The 21,507-nt window shown below is 40.0% G+C and overlaps 1 protein-coding gene across 1 annotated transcript in view; it reads right to left on the reverse strand.

Annotated features, from left to right (window-relative positions):
• PCDH11X (protocadherin 11 X-linked) overlaps window positions 1-21,507 on the reverse strand; it is a 747,920-nt gene that overhangs the window by 123,937 nt on the left and 602,476 nt on the right. The window contains exon 7 of the mRNA XM_032228039.1: window positions 19,882-19,904. Coding sequence (XP_032083930.1) covers window positions 19,882-19,904 — 23 coding nt within the window. The remainder of the gene's footprint in view (window positions 1-19,881; window positions 19,905-21,507) is intronic.

Here is a 21,507-nt window from a genome sequence, read left to right on the forward strand (position 1 = left end):
CTGTGGGCGAAAGTATCAGGAATAACCCCAAGCTCCGTCTGGAACCTTAACGGTTCCATAAGTCGCCTGGGGCGGAACCACCTGGTCGGTTCCTCCTCCCTACAGTGGGGGTTTGGTCTCCGGAAGTCGAGCCTCAGTAGGAAGTGGTCTGACCACGACAGGGGTATGATGTCGTTGCCCCTCAGACCAAGATCACCAATCCACTGCTCCGAGAGGAATACGAGGTCGAGCATGTGACCCGCCGAATGGGTTGGGCCCCGGATTACTTGGGTCAAGCCCATGGCTGTCATGGAAGCCATGAACTCCTGCGCCCCATCAGAGTTTTCACTGAGCGACGGCAAATTAAAGTCCCCCAGGACCATCAACCTAGGGAACTCAATCGCCAGCTCGGCTACCGACTCGAGGAGCGAGGGGAGGGCTGCTGCAACGCTGTTGGGAGGCAGGTACGTTAACAGCAGACCCACTTGACCCTTGAGGTCCAACTTTATCAGCAGAGACTCACACCCGACAAGCTCCGGAGCAGGGACCCTACGAGGAACTAACGACTCCCGGATAACAATGGCCACACCCCCACCCCTTCCCTGGGCTCTCGGCTGGTGCAGCACCTGAAATCCTTCTGGGCACAGCTCTACAAGGGGGACTCCTCCCTCTGGGCCCAGCCAGGTTTCAGTAATACATGCCAGGTCTGCCCTCTCGTCTAAAATTAAGTCCCGGACGAGAGGAGCTTTATGTACCACAGACCTGGCATTTAGCGACAGCAGCCTGAGTCCAGGGTCCTGACTACTTGCGCCATCTGGTCTCGGAGTGGGACTCATAGGGCCGGAAGGAGGGATCTCTGTAATGTAGCGAACCCTCCTTCCCCGGTAATGGCCTGCCCTAAAGACCCCGCCATATCTGCCCCTCCCTGTTACGACCGTAATACCCCGACCCTCTCCCGTGTCTCTGGTCCCCTCAACCACCCCCATGGCCCCCGCATCTCCCAGCAGGTCCTCCGAATCATACATACCCATGCACTCCCCCAAACAGTCCCCACGTAAGAGTTAAAACACAAAAATTTACAACAATATAATAGTAAAAGTGGGCCATTCATTCAATCACAACCAATCCCATACACTCATCATACTATTTAAAAAATTGCGCAGTTAGATGTGTAACAATGTGAAAAGGGGGGGGAGAGGTACTCCATTTCTCTCCCCTCCTATGTCCTGGGGAGACGTCCTTGGCCGCCAGATCAAAAGTGGATGATATATAAGGCGGCCGTATGCAGGCAGGGCAAGATGTAGAAAGTAGAAAGTCCAGTGATTCATAAATGGCAGCCTTAACGATGAGTAAGTGCCCCAATCCAGGAGGCCAAAGTTTGGAACTAGCCTGAGCCACTTTAGCAGAGGAGGAGGGGAGTGCTGATGTTTTTGGAGCCCAGTCTCTGCCACCGTGGTCGCCATCCCCCATTACTCTCACACCAACTCAGCCACAATCCTACTCCCCTAGTGGCTGGAGCGGGAGGCAAAGAGCAATGTCCGGAGGAGGCCGCAATGACACAGGGCTCAGTTCAGGGGGTTTAGGGGGTCGTCCTCTTCCCCACCCTAGCAAGCACACCAGTCAGTCGAAACGGCCAGGTCTTTCCTAAGCCGTAGGGGCAGATAACGAATAGCAGGGTGAGCAAGATAGAACCGAGGGGGGGGGGGGCGTCTAAGGCGGCAACAAACACAGCCAAAGCTTAAGGTCTCAATAAAGCTTCCGACGCTTCCTTCTTTAAATGAGAAGTTGATTAAAGTTAAAACCCTCCAGGCTCACCAGTCACTAGGGCTCGTCAGGGCTCACCAGTCCTTCAGCGCGAACAAGTTCAAGCAGGCTGGCTAGGGAAGAGGCGTCCAAGATGTAAAAATGCTGCGGATCAGCTGTTTAAGATCGCCATCTTTCCCTCCACGCTTTCCCTCCAGTTTCAACTACTGCCGTTCTGCTGCTCAGGAGACGGCTGCCAGGATGAACAACGAATCCTTATCTCATCAGGGGGCTCACTGGGTCAGGCGGGCAGCACCAGGAACATCCAGGCGTCCAAGAATGGTAAAGAGAAAAAACGCTGACCGTCAACGTCAGCGTCGCCGTCCTTACGCAGCCGGGTGGTATATGTAAAAGTCTGTTTCCCCTTTCCCTTTCGGATGTGAGCCGCCCTGAGTCCCCCCAGGGAAAAGGGCGGCGTACAAATAAACTCCTGAATCCTGAATCCTGAATCCCATCAAGTGAACCAAGTCTTTTAATTCTGCAGCTGTTATAATGTGAAATCAAGATTGAATGATTGCTTCTATTAACTAGGTTTGATTGCTGGCTCTATTTGGCTATAACTTTTCATAGAATAGAGATAATTGAGCAACCTTTGTTGCATTACATTCTTGATTAAAATATCTTTCCATTGATATATAACGTTATGGGACTGCTTTAAAAAAAAGTGGTGTTATTAGCCATCAAACCTCAACAACACCATACACTTTTCCCAAACGGTTGTCACAATTTTGACCACTACTGTATAACAAAAATGTTGCACTTCTCAAAGATTCTGGACAATCTAGTTGCTAACAACCATTTCAATCTCATCTTTCCTACAGACCTGCTTTCTGCTGAAAGAAAATGTTTAGCAGAAGAATCTTTTGGTGTAAAGACATCATATGGAGGTATGAATATGTATTGTTTGGAAAAACTGGATACTCATACAGACAACGTCACAACGAGCCTTGAACTGGTCGTCCTTAAATCCCAGACTTATTTATTATGAAACCACTCTCAAAAAATATTTTTCTTTTCTTTTTTTTTCTCCTCCTATTTTGAATCAGGCAGAAAAAAAATGCTTGTTCTGAAGGTCAAATTGTGTTGTAAAGTCAGAACAAAAAGACAAAGCAGACAAAAAAACATGATGAGCCATTATAATGGCTGGAGATGTTTGCATGGTGAGCAATATTAATTTTAATAACATTCCACCACAGGTGCAAAAATATGCAGTCCTCCTTGATGTATAATTCAAGTCACCCTACCACATCTCCTGCTGATTGCAACACTAATAAGCACCCGTTTTACTATACTTAAACAGATTGCGGAGTGTTTTAGTCATGAAAAACGTTAAAAGGACCAAATCAAATTTCCATCCTCAACTAAAGGAAGGTTCATCATACTCAGCTCCATTTCGGGCAACCGGTCATACATTTTGAACAGCAGTTCCTGTACAGTGTTTGGCATTGTCAGGTTCAAAAAAAAATAAAATAAAAAAGACAAACTGTGATTCTTTCAAATAGATTGTGTTACTGTTCCTCAATTATAGACAAAAATCCACTTCTTGGTAAACTAGAAAAATGTGAAATAGACAGCCTCGCCACCACTGAAGTCTGGGACCAAAAATGGGGCATGGGGGTGTGTGCTGTACCTCCTGCAGCCCATTTTGGGCCTAGTAGGCCTCCCTGAAGCCTCCTGGGACCAAAAATGGGGTGCAGGAGGGGCACTGCTCCCCCAACCCTCACTCGTCCACGTATGGTACCCCCACTCTAGTGATGGGTTTCTACCGCCTCAGACCAGTTCAACTGAAATGGTAGTGGTTTGCGGGCCTGGGTCACTGGAACCGGCAGCAAGCCAGGCCTGCCATGCCCCGGAACCTGCTCTCTGGTGCCACCATCTTGTTGGTTTTTTTGCTTCTGCGCATGCGCAGAAGAATTTTTATTTAACAAAACCCAGGGTTGGAAGCAACTTGCTACACTGGTGAATTGTTTTAACTGTCAGGAATTCCAGACGGAGACTTTGGTTTCCATGTATGGTGGCTTCAGCCACTTGGAACAAACCAAATGGCAAAATAAAGACTCTTATTTCTACAGTTTTGAAAATATATCAGTGTGGAACTTTAGAGGAAACTCAAGGAGAGATTCTTAACATTTCACAGCTTCCTCCTCACTCACATACCTTTCCCTGTCTAAAGCCCTGTGTTTTATAGAAGATTTTTGGTTCAATTTAAAAACGAACTACACAATGATTACCGAAAGGAGCATTAAGTTGAAATATGCCAGGTAATTCCATCATTTTCTTTAAAAAAAAAAAATCCATCCACAGTTTGTCAGTTGACTGAAAGGATTAAGATTCTCAAAGGCAATGAGAGAAACTTCCCTTTATTGAATTCCAGGACTTCCACATTAGCTCAGAATTACAGTAGCTCTCCCTCCCTCCCTCCCTCCCTCCCTCCCTCTCTTCCTTCCATCTTCTCTCCCTCCCTCTCCCCCTCCCTCCCTCCCTTTCTTCCTTCCACCCTCCCTCCCTCCCTCCCTCTCCCCCTTCCTTCTCACTCTACAAACATGTCAGGAAGCAGAGAGCAGATTTGATTTTGTTTGGTTTTTCATATATCTATCTGTGATAAGTATAAAACTTTGATATATATATATACAGACAGACCATAGATCTACATTAATACAGTGGCATCATTGCCATTTTATATTTCTATATTACATTTTGACTTGTTTACATCATCCAGTGGCAATCAACTATTTTTTTTTCTTATACAAAAGGATAATCATGTCCACATTCTAAAATATGTTAAATCTTTTATAAAGGAAGCATAAAAATCATTTTAAGGCAGCAGCACTTACATAACTCTTCTGCATGCATGGGGAAGAGGGCAAGGAAAAAAAAAACAAAGAAATTTCACATTACTTTAAGCCCATTGGTTTAGCTTTCACAGCACACATTATTTCTTTTTTTAAAAAAAGCAAAATCTAAAGTACGTCTATTTATACATCTCTTTACTTCATCTCCTTACAGGATACTCCTTGAGTATCCTGGATACTCAATTTCAAAACCTCAGTTAGCTAATACTACTGGGTTTTTTAAGCTTGTCCATGCATTTTTAAATACTTTTGCATTTTGTAAACCTTTTAAAGCAATTCTCAAGAAGAGAAAACCAACAAAAAAATCAGCCATGGTCTAAAGAAACAGCCAAACCAGTTTCTTGTACAGAGAAAATATTAGCAGGTAGTTTTTCACACAAGAGGATTTTCAGGTAGTATTGAACATTGAACTTTTCATGACTTACTTTAATCTGCCCTGTGGGTACTTATTGAATCACGAGTCTCAAAATATTAAAAGGCTGAGCAAATTTGCTCCCTTGTGTTGCAGAGTCTCCCAGTTCCTAGGTGCTTAAATCTGGTATTCATAATTCTTAAATTCCCATGAAGTAAAATTATTATATGGTTTAATCTCCAGATCAACCCCAAAACAGGGAAAGGCAAGACATCTTAAAATCATTTGTTGGGTTTACAATTCTTTGTTCTGGGAAGACATTTTGCAAAGGTTCCTTGCAACAGGGAAATGTGGATGTTGAACATGTTAAGGTTGTTTTTCAAAGACTACAGATATACAGTAATGACCAAAATTGTGGAAACCTTTGGGGAAAAGTGTACAGTATTTTTGAAGTTTGATGGCTAATAACATCACTTTTTTTTTTAGTAGTACCGCAAAATTATATATCAATGGAAAGGTAATTTAATCAAGAATGTAACTTTTATAAAGGATTTGTTATTAGAATAGCAGTTATAAAGAAGGAAAGTGAAACACAAAACATAGAAAAAAACAAGATATACAAAAATTATCACCATGTCAGTTAATACTTAGTTGGGTAACCTTTAGCATGAAGTACGGCCTTACAACATCTTCCCATGAAGTGAACCAAGTCTTTTAGTTCTGCAGCTATTATAATGTGAAACCAAGATTGAATGATGGCTTCTATTAATTGGGTTTGATTGCTAGCTATATTTGGCTATAACTTTTCATAGAATACAGATAATTGAAGAAACTTTGTTGCATTACATTCTTGATTGAAATATCTTTCCATTGCTATATAATTTTATAGTACTACATTAAAAAAGTGGTGTTATTAGCCATCAAACCTCAAAAATACTGTACACTGTTCCCAAAAAGTTTCCACAATTTGGGCCACTACTGTAATTCCAAAACCAGGAGCCTTAATTTTGCTGCTGAAATTTATCTCAAATCTCTATTGTCAAACCATATTTTTAAATACAATCCCCAGTTCCTCTCAAGAGATAGTGGCTATCCTGTGACACACTCATCTCTTATTTAGAAACAACAAAAGTCCAAGTGATAAGGCATTTTGCAGACCATATGGAGTGTTAACTGGAAAACAGATGTACCACACACATCCACACTCTCTCACACAGACATACACACATACAGCATATTGTGGTAAATTAGTAATGGAATCAAATGCAAGCAGCTAGGGAATATTTCAAAGCAGGCAGCCCAAATTCCCAGATTAAAGACCACAGATTTCTTAACAGGCTGTGGTTGCAAAGGCTAAATGGCATCGCTGAAGCAACAACAACCACAACAAAACAAGGCAAGATTTAGTACTTTTGCAGTCTTCGACGCTCGCTGAGATTGGTGTGTTGGCTTGCAGATGTTGCATTACCCAACTTGGTAACATCATCGGTGAGGTTGATGTTCCCTAGTTGAGCACTGATGTGGTTATCTAGTTGGGTAATGAAGTGTAGTACATAAAATTTCCTGCTACAGTGTCCTACCTGCCAATGGCTACTTCAGCTTCAACCGCAACAGTAAACAGGCACACAATAGATACAAACTCAAGGTAAACTTCTCCAAACTCGATTGCAGAAAATACGACTTCAGCAACAGAGTGGTCAACGCCTGGAATGCTCTACCCGCCTCTGTGGTTGCTTCCCCAAACCCCCAAAACTTTAACCTTGGGCTGTCTACTGTTGACCTCACCCCATTCCTAAGAGGTCTGTAAGGGTGTGCAGAAGTGCACCAAGGTGCCTAGCGTCCCTATCCTAGTGTTCCCTTTTACTCGTATCCATTTCATGTATTCAAAATCACGTTTATCCATGCTTGATGAAAATAAATAAATAAAATAAAAATAAATAAACACCAATAAACTCAGTTCAACCCTGAGCTACATGGGTTCCTTTCTACTTGCTACTTATCATGCAAGCGATGTAGGTCAATTTGTACATTCCTTTTCTAAGCAGGTACGTCTCTGTCAGCTTAAAACTTAATAAAAACTTATCACGTGGCCGGTAGCATTATGTACTCATTTCCTTGGAGACCTGCTGGCAGTGCATCCTCCTCTCAGGCTTCTGGGAAGGGAATGAATGACTTAAAAAGATATTCTTCCATCCCATCTTAGGCTATTCCTCAGGTTGTATCATTCTGGTCAGGGGTGTAAGAGCAGCCTTTAGCTTCCAGTTGGATTGCTCCAGTGGTGGGTTTCAAAAATTGTTCGTGTGGCCTCCTTTGTGGGAGTGGCTTGCCACCCATGTGACCGGATGGGAGTGGCTTGCCGCCCATGTGACCGGATATAAAGATGCCGACGACACTTGTCAGAACCACCTTAAATTACCTCACACACAGCACTGGCATGCATAAGAATAGGATGTAAACTTGTTTTTTAAAAGGCATCTTTGGTTTGCGTTAAAACAACTTCAACACACGCAACGTTCTGATTGCACCACAAACGCAGTAGTCATCTTTACCTTTCACAGAGGCCCTGAGTTTTATAAATATGAGCATGATAGTGTAGAATAATCATATCCAAGGGCCAGTGGTGGGTTTCAAAACATTTTGGAACCTCTTCTGTAGGTGTGGCCTGCTTTTCGGGTCCACTGGTGGAACCTCTTCTAACCGGTTCGGTAGATTTGACGAACCAGTTCTAGCAAATAGGTGCGAACTGGTAGAAACCCACCTCTGGATTGCTCCAAGCACAAACTCCACACTTGCACTAATTTCCAGTTTTTCTGTCGTTTCCCAGATTTCATTTGCAATTCACAAATGTGCCAAAAATGTGCAATTATGACATGTAATTTGGTCATTACTAAATATTACAGGGAACATATGAGGGTTTTTTTTCCTCAGCCACCATCCTTCTATAGAGCTGTGTGTGTGTGTGTGTGTGTAGTTGCATTTGCTATCAAACAAATTGAGTTGTGACCTCTAAATGAGATATCCTGATTTCGCTTGAATGTTTGATTGCCTGAAGAACCTTAAGAAAGATAAGGGTCTGCGGCAAAATGATTACTATTTTTCAGTGCTACCCAGCGAGATACAAAGTCATTAAATATTTGATTAAGAAAATGTCTTCCCTGTCAGGCATTTGGAAAGAAAAAAAACCCTAAACTCTCAAGAAGCCAAACACAAGCATGTGAAAGAACTTTTAATATGGGGAAAGGGATCCTTTTTTCATTCCTTATTGTATAACCACAACAAATATTCCGAGTTATTGAATCTCTATCAGGAAAATAACTAACTCATCGTTCTGATGATTAACCCTTTTATTAAAACGGAGCTATGGGCTTTTATAAGGTGGCTCAGTGGCTAAGTTGCTGAGCTTGTCGATCAGAAAGGTTGGTAGTTTGGTGGTTTGAATCGCTAGCGCAGCATAATGGTGTGAGCTCCGGTTATTTGTCCCAGCTTCTGCCAACGGAGCAGTTCGAAAGCAGGTAAAAAATGCAAGTAGAAAAATAGGGACCACTTTTGGTGGGAAGGTAACAGTGTTCCGTGCGCCTTCGGCATTTAGTCATGCCGGCCACATGACCACGGAGACGTCTTTGGACAGCGCTGGCTCTTTGGCGATGGAGATGAGCATCCGTCTCAAGGGTGCAAATAGTCTGCTTCAATTTGGCAAGATTTCTGTGTATAGGTGACTGCCAATAAATGGGGCTTCTTAGAAGACCCTCAGAATGTCTTTCTTGGATTCTGTATATAAGCCAAGGTCAGGAATTCTGTTAGTGGTACTGTTTCCATAAATTATGTACGAATGCTTAGACTGCATACACAGATATGCATGCATGCTTGCACATGGTATACCTCCAAGGATCCCTGCAGGGTCTTCATCACCCATGAACTACCCACCGTGTATTAGGGAGGAGGATAATAAACAAGAATTATTTTCAAGAACATTTTAGTTCTGGTTTTAAACTCTAAAGAGCAGCCGAGTTAATAAATTGTCTGAATTAGTTCTTTGCATCCAACAGTATCCTCAGAGGGTACAAAGGGGATCAGATCAATGAAAGCAAAGTTGTGGCAGTTAAAATGCAAAGCCCACCTCCTTTCTGTGTGTTGCAATGTTGCATGGCTGTCCCAAAAGGGTGCATTTTGTGATACAACAACATAACACTGCTTTCATCTGTCTGCGAAAAGCAGTGGAATCCTTTAGATGCGGCTGTTTATGTCCTTCTGCTGGTAGTCGCTACTTATGTTTCTTTGAAGAATTTCAACATTCATGTGAAGTATGAATGGTACATTTATACATCTACACAGGTGGCACTATGCTTAAGTTGTATTAATCAGAGTTTCATAATTTCTCTTGTTTTCTTAAGTGTAGAAGTTGACTTACCCCAGTGATACGTTATAAAAGACCATACATAAAGGTATAGATTCCCCTTGCACATATGTGCTAGTCATTCCCAACTCTAGAGGGTGGTGCTCGTCTCCATTTCAAAGCCAAAGAGCCAGCGCTGTCCGAAGACGTCTCCATGGTCATGTGGCCAGCATGACTAAATGCCGAAGGCGCACGGAACACTGTTACCTTCCCACCAAAAGTGGTCCCTATTTTTCTACTTGCATTTTTTACATGCTTTCGAAACTGCTAGGTTGGCAGAAGCTGGGAGAAGTAACGGGAGGTCGGCCTGTTATGCGGTGCTAGGGGTTTGAAACTGCCGAACTGCCAACCTTTCTGATTGACAAGCTCATCGTCTTAGCCACTGCATCCCTTATACCCTTTAGACTAGTTCTACCTATATAGCCATTTTTGTAGTATATTGTTGGACAGTAATCTGGCAATAGCAATTTCAGGCCGAGGGTCTTGCCAATCTGTTTTAGTAAGTGAAAGAGGGCAGAAGTAAACTTGCTTTAAGTGAATTTGACAATCAGAGAAAATGAACTTGTCCATTTGCCAGCTGTTACCAAAAAGGATACAGGGTCTTAAGGGAATCTTTGCATTAGACAATTCACACTTCCTTTTTTTTTTTTAATGACACGTTGAAGATCAATGCACATACTAGCAAAATCTTTTTACACCTTCTCCTTTCTCCAGTCTGAGATGTCCCCATTCTTTCCTTGAGCTTGGCACGTTTCCTTAAAATATCAGGCACAAAAAGCATTAAAGTTGCTTCACAAACTTTTGAAAAGTGGGAAACTTCATTCACAAGGATGATGCCAACTCTATTGGAGCAAAGCTTCCCCCTCTCCTTTTTTTTCCTGTTTGGGAGGGGGGACAACTCTAGTGGGGAAGAAATTTACTCTATCAGATCAAAAAAGAGTCAAACAACACAGCAAAATAAAATGAAGGTCGGTTATGAGAAAATAACAACAGCATTAAAAGCTTAGGGTACGTTTGCAAATAGACTGTCTGTCTGAAGTTGGAAGATTCAGACTGATCATTTTACACAGGGGAAAACTGTCTTAGCAGATTGCTGAATGCATCGTTAATCTTAAGTAAATGCCTACATTATTTCAACTGTATAATGAGGCCAGTTTAGTATTTCGGAATCTGGAGTTTTACAATGTACATCAGTAAATCTGCATGGCAACATGACTTTTGTTACACACCAAATATTAAAGGGACCAACTATAAAGTGAATTTTCTCTTATCAACCCTAATGTATTCCATTTTACAACAAAAAGAGCAGCATATTGGCTGAAATGGGATTTGCATTTTCCAGAATCTGTTGTAGACAGCCAGTAATGGAATTCATTTCAGTCATAATTGAAGGATTAATTTCTCTCTCTCTCTCTCTCTGCAGACTTTACGAAGCTGATGCTTTGAAAACCGAAAGACAAGTACCAAGAGTCACAGTTAATAGTCAACATAACAGTGCATAATATTTTATTGTAAAATGATCTGGCACCAAAACACACACAAATGGGATTTTAAGGCTTGCATTTTTTTTTAGAAAAACGTCAATACTGCAATATGATATTAGCTAGTTACCATTTAGCGTAAATATATTTCTGACTAGAAAAAAAAACTGTTGTGTTTTATTAACAGGAATGTTTTCTTGCAAAGCTACTAAAAATACTGTTCAGCAATATAGCTAATTTTTCTATCAAAATTTAGATGGCGTAACCAAATATTATATGCCTGACTAGAAAGAATGTTTTGTTTTATTAACGGGAATTTTGTTTTGAAAAACTACTAAAAAGAAATACTGTTTGTCAACAGAGATATTTTGTTTTCTATCAAAATTTAGGTGGAGTAACAGAATATTTTATTGCCATAGATACAACAGGTTGAATATCCTAGTATTTTCTTTCCATATTTTAACTGTCTTATCCTGCTTCTTTCTTTACTCCGACACAAATATTTTATTTTCCTTAGACTCTAAAATTGTCATTTGGAGCCTTCTACTGGTATAAACAAAGACCCAGCTCTCATTCTGGTTTGTTCCTATCAACAAGAATTAAAACCACTTAAGAATAAGGCCAGCAATCGTGCTTGGGGGGAAAAAAGGATAGCAAACCATCTGTAAAACAGGACCAGCCTTGGCAGATGTTCATGTTTTAGGAATAAATGACTTGAATTAACTCTCCTCATAAGGTAAAGGTTCCCCTTGCACATACATGCTAGTCGTTCCCGACTCTAGGGGGCGGTGATCATCTCCATTTCAAAGCTGAAGAGCCAGCGCTGTCCGAAGATGTCTCCGTGGTCATGTGGTCAGCATGATTAAATGCTGAAGGCGCACAGAAAGCTGTTACCTTCCTACCAAAGGTGGTCCCTATATTTCTACTTGCATTTTTACATGCTTTCGAACTGCTAGGTTGGCAGAAGCTGTGACAAGTAACGGGAGCTCACTCCATTACACGGCACTAGGGATTCAAACAGCTGAACTGCCGACCTTTCTGATCAACAAATTAAGTGTCTTAGTCACTGAGCCACTGCATCCCTGGTAACTCTCTCCATATTCACAGGTAAAGTGGGGCGAAAATGGATTCAATTTTTGGAGTTGAAAACCTAGTAAATAGCCTTAAAAAGAGGTCGAAATATCCTGATTTTCTTTTTTTACTTTCCCCCCTTAAATTTAAAGTACACTTTAACTCTCCCCATATTTACAGGTAAAGCATACTTTAAATTTAAGGGGTGGGGAAAGTAAACAATTCCAGGATATTTGGACCTCTTTTTAAGGCTATTTACTAGGTTTTTCACTCCAAAAATTTAATGTATTTTCATCCCACTTTCAAGGGAAATCCTGACTATGAAATGTTCTTTTCCTTGCTTTTGGCAGTGTTTACAAGACTGGCATTAGAGAAAATGTAACCTCTTTAGATTAGCAAACAAAAATCAATTTCATTGCTATTCACAGGACCTTTGATACCATTTCTATTGAAAGACCAAATGAAAGCAATTTTCATTTATCAAAGGAAAATTGCCCTGCAGTAAACCTATCACATATTTTTATCAACACACACACACACACACACACACACACACACACACTAGATTAACGCAGACAATCAGTCATTGTGACTTCCAAATTAACAGAAGGCACCGTGTCCATTCTTAAATATGAAAAAAAAAGTCACAAGGAATACTTACAGAAAAGAATTACGACATCTGGAGGAGACACACATTGCATTTTTAATTAAATTGCTTGCACCATATTTCGATTGATAGGTTTTTTTAAAAGAAAATAGAAAAACAGACTACCCACAGAGCATTCATAGCACATACAAAGTGGTTGATTGCTATTACAGAATACAATAATTAATCAGCACAACAACACAAAACTATGTTAAATCCTTAGATTACATTCCAGATATCCAGCATTACCTTCTTCCCTCTCTCTCCCTCTGTCGTTCCTCCCTCCATTCATCATCATCAATTTTATTATGGTCACAGATAAGCAAATAAAAGCATGAAAATAATAATAATTGGTAAAAGAATAAAAGACAAAATAATATATTGCAATTGGTGGTGGATTAACAGTGGGCAGTTAAATTACAATTAGGCAAACTGATGATTCCTCCCACCCATTTCTTCCTCCCACCCCCAAGTTTTATTTATTTTATTTATGTAACATTCAAATTCCATTGGACTGTGTGTGATCTGGGTACAGTTATCATTAAACAATCACAATCCACATACTTGCTGTTGTATTCATCATTATAATATTTATATTCTAATAATATAATAACAATAATTCTTAGCATCTTCTTTAACAACTCTCCATATTAATGTTTCCTCTTTTTATATCTCCTCTTTTCTAACTTCTGTTCCTGCTGTCTAGCCATTGATAAATTGAGATTTCTCCCTCCGTTTCTGTTCCCCCTCTATGAAATTACTTTAACTATTAACTATCATGTACGAAGGCCAACATACGTGTTCCAGGATCTTTATTATTACATCACCTGTTTAATGGAGTGGATGAATTCCAGAGCAGCTTTTACAATACTCATTTTGTTAAGCAATATGATATCAAACTGGTTCACTTTTGATAGTCCATTAGTATCGATGGTGTACTAATGTATTGTAAACTGTTCGGTTCATTTCTCCAGAACGCTGCAATTCTTTGATGCAACCATCTTTGAAATGGGCCTTAAACTAAAGAAGACTCTGCAGACTGGACCCTAATCTAAAAGCTAATATGAGGACAGATCATTTTTCTCTCACTCTTCCGTAAAGAAAATCCAATCTTTGCCTCTGTTGTCAACCGATGAATATCTCTTGATTATTTATACCCAAGTAAGGGGTCAAGGATGTTAACATAGGGCTCAAATAGAATGTAGCTTGTAGTTGAATACACAGGCAGTGCAAAGATGAGTCTTTATTCATTGCCATCAGCTATGACTCCCTCTGTTACTGTAGAAGGAAAACACTCTTGTTCTTTTTTAATACAAGGTCTCTGAAGAACAACTCCTCATCATTTGTGTGCCTTCTAATTGAGCTCTTACATTTAATTCAATTTGAAATTAATACTTGTCAATCTTCTGACTCATTCCAAGATGGAATTATTTGGTTTACTACTATTATTAACAGTTGATTAAGGGACTCGAGACTAAAACATATGAAGAACGGTTACAGGAACTGGGCATGGCTACTCTAGTGAAGAGAAGGACCAGGGCAGACATGAGAGCAGTCTTCCAATATTTGAGAAGCTGCCACAGAGAGGAAGAGGGTCAAGCTATTTTCCAAAGCACCCAGACAAGGAATAACAGATGGAAACTGACCAAGGAGAGATTCAACCTAGAAATAAGGAGGAACCTTTTGACAGTGAGAATAATCAACCCATGGAACAGAAGTTGCCTTCAGAAGTTATGGGAACTTCATCACTGGAGGCTTTCAAGAAGAGATTGGACTGCCATTTGTCAGAAATGGTGTAGGGTCTCCTGCTTGAGCAGGGTGTGTGTGGTCTAGATGACCTATAAAGTCCCTTCCAACTCTGCTAATCTGTTAATCTCAAAGAATTTTATAAAATTTTGCTACATGAAATGGTGCAACCTTTATTTGTTGTTCAACATATATATTGATTTTTCATTTATCCAGGTGGTCTTAAGAGCAATTTACACAATTATGAAATGGTTGTAATATTTCTAGCTAACCTTCCTCCTACATAGTTCAAAGTAATATCTTCTAACCTCTTCATTTATTTCCATTTTAAAAAAAATCACTAGAAGAATATTGGACTAGGAGATTGAAATCACCAGTCAAGTTCAGGTTGAGAGATTTCATTCTGAAAACAAATCCAGTATCTTATCTCATCTCTGGACATGGTGGAGAATTTCAGAAAGTCGAAGTTCACACATCTACCTAGATCACCAAGAAAGTTGTGTTAATCTTTATACTATAGTAACAGCCATTCTGAAGAATTGCACTAAAGTTTCTGTTAAAATATTCATGACTAGGAGAGACATGGGAACAAGGTCAACCAATGAATAGGCATAGCAACTAAGTCAGCCAATGGGAAACAGATATGAGTCTGTGCATAGAACTGAAACAGAAACTTAAGCAGTCTGCTGCTCTGAGAAGTAAACTAGCAATCTGTCTAGGCTTGTCTGCTGAAAGTAAGCTAACTGCTTGTATTTGCCTGTAACTCTCCTGCCTTGTGTTTACTTGGAAGGACCACCTGTTAGTATTGTACATTTATTCATCTATTCTTATGTATATAAAGAAGTTAATGAATCCAATTGAATCAGTTATCTGTGTGGGCTTCTGGATTTGAATTTACGGGAGAAACTCTGACAGTTTCATATATTTTTTCTTCAATGCAAAGTCTACAAGACTTTTGCTACTCCTTGGATGAATGCCTGCCCACAAAATATAGAAATAACTTGTCTTTTTCTTTAATTTCACATTTCCCCTAATTTAAGCCATCTAAAAATGTTTTTTTTCCTCCTAACTGAAAGACTAATAGCAGCTGATACAAACAAAGATATTAACTCTGTATCTGGCCAAAGTGTTATACTGTAGTAAATACATTTTGAACCTTCTATTGGTTTTCTCCTGCCTTCTTGTTAACTTTTGTAACTAAAACTGTACTGTATTAATGCACTACAAGATACCCTACACATCTGAAAATTATTCAGACATCTACTTTCCCCATTATATTTATGGAGACCACATGCATATTTAATAGCAATACTCTGACATTTATGATGCCACCCTACCAAAGAGATTCTTTTCAGAAGATTCAAAGATCTATCTCCCTTTTGTCTTTCCTACTTCTAATGCTCTAAAGAAAAGACTTGTTCATCTGTCTATTTATTAATTTATTTACATAATTACTTTCCTATCCAGGCTTATACGCTGTTCCAGGCATGCCTGACACTGAATGATTTACAGATCTCTAAACAACATTAAGATTAACAACCAACACAATAATCACACAAGTTTTGCCCATTGACAAGCAATATTTACAACACCTTTACTCTTCTGCCATTCTCAGAAGGGGCAAAACCAGCCCATCACATCCTATAATGGCTGACTAAACACTGGAATTTGCTACTGCTAGATGTGGTGTCTGGCTTGAAAAAAAGGATTGGACCAACTCATGGAGTCCCTTGGACTGCAAGAAGACAATCAAACCAGTCAGTCCTAGAGGAGATCAACCCTGACTGCTCTTTAGAAGGCCAAATCCTGAAGAGGAAACTCAAATACTTTGGCCACCTAATGAGAAGGAAGGACTCCCTGGAGAAGAGCCTCATGCTGGGAACGATGGAGGGCAAAAGAAGAAGGGGACGGCAGAGAATGAGGTGGCTGGATGGAGTTACTGAAGCAATCAGTGTGAACTTAAATGGACTCCAGAGGATGGTAGAGGACAGGAAGGCCTGGAAGAATGTTGTCCATGGGGTGGCGATGGGTCAGAGACAACTTTGCAACTAACAACAACAACTGATGGAAATTATAAGGGTCAAAGGCTATTAGCATGGAAAGCATTGTGACTAACTTTGAAGGTTGTCTATTGGGAGATTAGTGGGTTGATGGGTCATTGTGACAACAGATTGCTGGATTGGATGATAAGGATACGATCCAGTAGGGTATTGTTTATATTTTTACATTTTTAATCTATGGAGCTTTTCTCTCTTCCTTAATCTAGTGTAAGTCTTTCATTCTCTTAGCCAAATCAAACAAATGTAATGACTAAGAAGTAAACACTAATGTTGTGCAAACAGAGATGTGGTAATAAATAGAGTATGGAGAAAAGATTAGCCCTTTTTCTAATTACACCTTAGATTTTCATTTTATGTTCTTTGCAATAATGAAATGATTTTTCTTCTTCTGGGTCTTTCCTGGTTAACAAATTACACAATGAATTATTATTCATAACTTCATGACATGCAGCCTGGACATTGGATGAGTTGGTGACTAAAAGGAATGAGGGGACAGTTACGGGAATAAATTGTGTAATTATAATGGAGTAACATCTGAGTAGGCACTATAATTCATCAACAGCTCATAACAACTATAAAAAGTAATAAAGGCAGCTATTACAATTCAAGAAACTCTTTTTTAAAAAGGGAGGTAAGATGACAGTCAAACAATTTTAGGATACCGAACGTTGGAAATAACTTCTGTTACATTGAACAATGTTTGCATACTTTGACTAATGTTTTAGTATAAGCCTACATGAAATTGTGCAATAATAGAGCCAAACAAAATTATTCACTGAAATATGTGCTTTAAAATCCAGCAATACAAATTTCTAATTAGAAAGACAAAAATGGGTTATAATAGGAATTGCCTGTATTAAGTAAAAAACATCTGCAAAGGAAATACACAAACATTTTTGCTATCTAAAACTGACGCACTTTAGGATTCAAGGTGATAAAAAGAAGAAGGAGGGAAAGAAGGAAGGAAGTAAAGAAGGGAGGGAGGATGGAATGAAGGATGGATGGATGGAGGGAGGAAGGAATGAAAAATTAGAAGGAATGAAAGGACAAGGGAGGGAGGGAGGGAGGGAGGGAGGACGGACGGACGGACGAAAGGAAGGAAGGAAGGAAGGAAGGAAGGAAGGAAGGAAGGAAGGAAGGAAGGAAGGAAGGCAGGCAGGCAGGCTACCTATACTCAGCACAAGAGATTGAAACCATAATGAGAGTTTATATATTTTACGTATTTCAAATATACAGATTCTGTCCTCAGTTAAAATTGTGATTAAAAATTATACAATACTTTTTATCTTTATTTTATGAGATTCCTTTTTTAAAAAAAATATCTTATGAAGGACAAGGGGGAAGGACAATATTGCATGCTCCCTTTGTTTGAAATGTCACGGCATCTTGCAAGGTGACAACTGTTCACACACAGCTAAAGCGAGAATAGTATGTTCATATTTGATTCTGCATTGCATCGATATATTCAGATTTGTGCACTTTCTTCAGCCTTTTCTTAGGAACTTGCAAGAGAGTAAATTTCAACATGAGCTGCCCGAGGACCAATTTAACCAATAATGGTTAAGTTGTTACAGTCGTAAGTTTTCCTTTCTTCTTTCCCACCTTCTGCCTTTCTCAAACAATGATACCAAAGCAATTTGTTCCTTTGTATTTCCTTGTTTTCATAAGAGCTTTTGAATAAGCAAGGTTTTATCACGCTGATAACCTTCCTGAAAAATAAGCTTAAAAGAAATATGCTTATTCAATAAGTTTATCTCTCCCTTCCTTATTCAAATAAGGAAGGGAGAGATAACACCGAATCATTTTTCCTATTTATCATCACATATCGACATCATTAAGTAAATATATCTTTGATTCTTGTTAATACATTCAAAGAATTTTCTTGACAATGTAGCGGAAGTAGTTTGAAATTCCTAATTTAACCCACAGCATTGGAATTCCCAAATACTAGACCATAGTTACATTATCCTTTTGGTTTCCAAATCAGATTTCCAAATGTTAAGAGCATCGACAGTGTGCAAATTTGTCATCTGATTAAAGTATGCTTATGTGATTATTAATCTGACTCTCATTAAGCTAAATTTTATCATGCTGGTCACCTACTTGGATACAGCTGGAATGACCTGCAGTCATACTAATTGAGCTACAGATAATAATGTATCTGTAGCATAATTTCCAGCAGGAATCACAGCACCCAACTCTTACTAATCTCTTCCCCCCCCTCACTCCAAGACCTCACAACAAAAAGATTTGTCACTTTTTGTTTGTTTGTTTGTTTAATGGAATCTACTTATGAATATCCAACTGAAGTGATCTAATGTACTCAGAATATAATAGGCAAAATTTCCATCTGGATATCGCCACAAGCAATGGACAAGTTTACTCTATCCGAAGTAATCCAGCTGGGACACTTAAATTTACTTTAAATTACATTAGATTTACATCATTTGCGTCAACTGACATTATTTGTGTAGCGATGACATTACAGAAATGATGTAAATTGATTCAAATGACCTGATTTCCCTCATTTGCATAATGGCCTCATTACCCAAATGACATAATGTACTGTAAATGTTGTACTTTCAGATTTAATGGACACTCTGGGATAACCGATCCTTTGAATGGTCTGTTAAATCAAGGTTTTGCTATATGTAGTCATGGGGTTTTTACTCATTGCAAACAACACATCTACAGAATTCATAGTTTGAGAGATGAATGAAACCTAAGAGTTTTGTTGTCAATTGCAAAAATGGCAATGGATAGCTGTTGTGGCCCAGCAGGAGCCATTGGAGCTGCCACCAGACTCCAACAGCGAGGGGCCCTATGAGTCGGCTCTGGAGGATGTGGAGGATCCTGGACAGGGTTCTGACTCTGAGCAGGGCGCAGAGAGGCTGGTTGGCCACAAGGAGGCACCTGAGCCTTGGACCAGTGGGGAGGAGACAAGGGAGTGTGAGCCTGAGGTCAGCAGTGAGTTGTTCCTGGATGCCCGGCACCAAAGAGCTAATAGGCGTAAGGAACAGATGCACAGTTACAGGAGGTAATTGCACTCAGCTGGTGGTCATTTGGCTCCTCTCCAGGCTATAAAAGGACTACTTGTGCACACACCTCTCTTGCAGAAGTCAATGCAGGAACTAATGTCGGAGAACATTATTGTGAGCTTGGAAGGCTGGATTGCTGCCAGGGCTTATCTGTGCCAGTTTGCTGCCAAGGACCTGTCTGTCTGTTAATTAAATGCTGTAACTTATCTTTGGCTCGGAGTGTCTGTTGGTGTGGGACGAGGGGGGTCAGAACAGATAGCCATATAGTACAATATACAGGAGATACAGTATAGTATCTCCTGCCATGAGCCGTGAGGTTGGACTAGAAGACCTCCCTGGTCTTCTCCAACCTTATCATCCTATGTTCTATGCTTTGAGCTTTAAACAAATGAAACTTGGTCAAATGCCTACCGCTCGTGTAATCCAGGTGCTTGATCCCATCCTTCTGCGCACAAAGAACCAGTTCCAGGGAGAAAAGTTTCTCTGTGGACCAGAGGGGGGTATGGTGTCATGTGCTGCCTGCATCCCACAGATGGACCTTTGCTCGTTCTGCATGGACCTATTGCTGCCATGCCATGGACTGGTGCTGCTCTACGGTCCAAGGCTTGGGGACCTGAATTAATCCATCACAACTCTGGACTAGACTACAAAAGAATCTGTGATGACTATTGAAAAAGAATAATTGGAGTTAGGAGCTGTGATGGCGCAGTGGTTAGAATGCAGCATTGCAGGCTAATTCTGCTAACTGCCAGGGGTTCAATCCTCACTGGCTCCAGGTTGACTCAGCCTTCCCTCCTTCCGAGGTGGGTAAAATGAGGACTCAGATAGTTGGGGGCAAGAGGCTGATTCTGTAAACCACTTAGAGAGGACTGTGAAAGCATTTATATACCGGTACATAAGCCTAAGTGTTATTTGAGTGGCGCGGTGGCCTAGAGGGGGAGCTCTCACCTCAGAATCAGGAGGCTGAGAGTTCGATCCTTGGTAGAGGCAGATATTTCTCTCTGGCCACAATGTCAATCTGCTGAATAAAATTCTGCACTGGTGACAGGAAGGGCATCCGGCCAGTAAATACTCTGCTCTATTCAGTTGCCCAGACTCCACCCTGTAAGGGTTTATGGGGGTCATAAAAAGGAGATGATGATATAAGCCCAAGTGTTCTATTGCTAGATTGTATTAACAAAACTGGATGAAATAGATCAGTGTTATGGCTCACTAGAAGTCAGTACAGTCCTTTAAGATTCAGGTTGTTTAAGCATTTTATAAATAGATAACTAAAATTCCTTATGTCCAAATAGATGCCAAATTTATCTATTTGTCCAGCAATCAGACAAAAATTTTTTCCTCCTTTTTGCTATCGGTCATATGCTTTTTTCCCCCTTTTCTTCAAGAAAGCAAAGCCTAACCTACTGATTGTGATTTAACCTTATGACTTACAAATATTATATACCATTTTCTACCTAAAAAAAAAAAATCTAGGCAGAAATAATTGGGCTTGTATCACATTCTGTCCTATAAATAGAAATCACCAACTATTTCTCCTTACCAATATTGAATGGCCTTCTCCCTTTCCAGCATAGTTAAATCCTATTTCTTTTATTGATCACTACTAGAAACAATAACGAAGTAGGAACACATTAAAGATGTTTAGTCAAAAAAAAAAAAAAAAAAAAGAACACACACACCCCAAACATGCAAAATTTAATGTTATATAAACACAGAAAAAGAAACAGTACTTAATAAATTTCTTTTTTGTTGGAACAGTGAATGTGTGTACACACACACATAGACACACACACACTGAACAAACAGCCTGGACAGTTGAAAATGTAACTAGAAAATGGGATAATTTGAAGCTCAAGAAAAAGTCACTCTTCATCTCTATCCTTAAAAGAGGGTCCTCCTCATCCATCCGTTCATCCATCTAACCAGCCAGTTTCACCTTGTAAATTGATCTCTTTCTCTCCATCCATCCATCCATCTTCACCTTTTAAATTGATCTCATCATCATCCATCCATCCATCCATCCATCCATCCATCCATCTATCCATCATATTCACTTTGTAAACTGATCTCCTCACCATTGATT

The sequence above is a fragment of the Thamnophis elegans genome, chromosome 12, assembly GCF_009769535.1.
Source record: "Thamnophis elegans isolate rThaEle1 chromosome 12, rThaEle1.pri, whole genome shotgun sequence".
Taxonomy (NCBI): domain Eukaryota; kingdom Metazoa; phylum Chordata; class Lepidosauria; order Squamata; family Colubridae; genus Thamnophis; species Thamnophis elegans.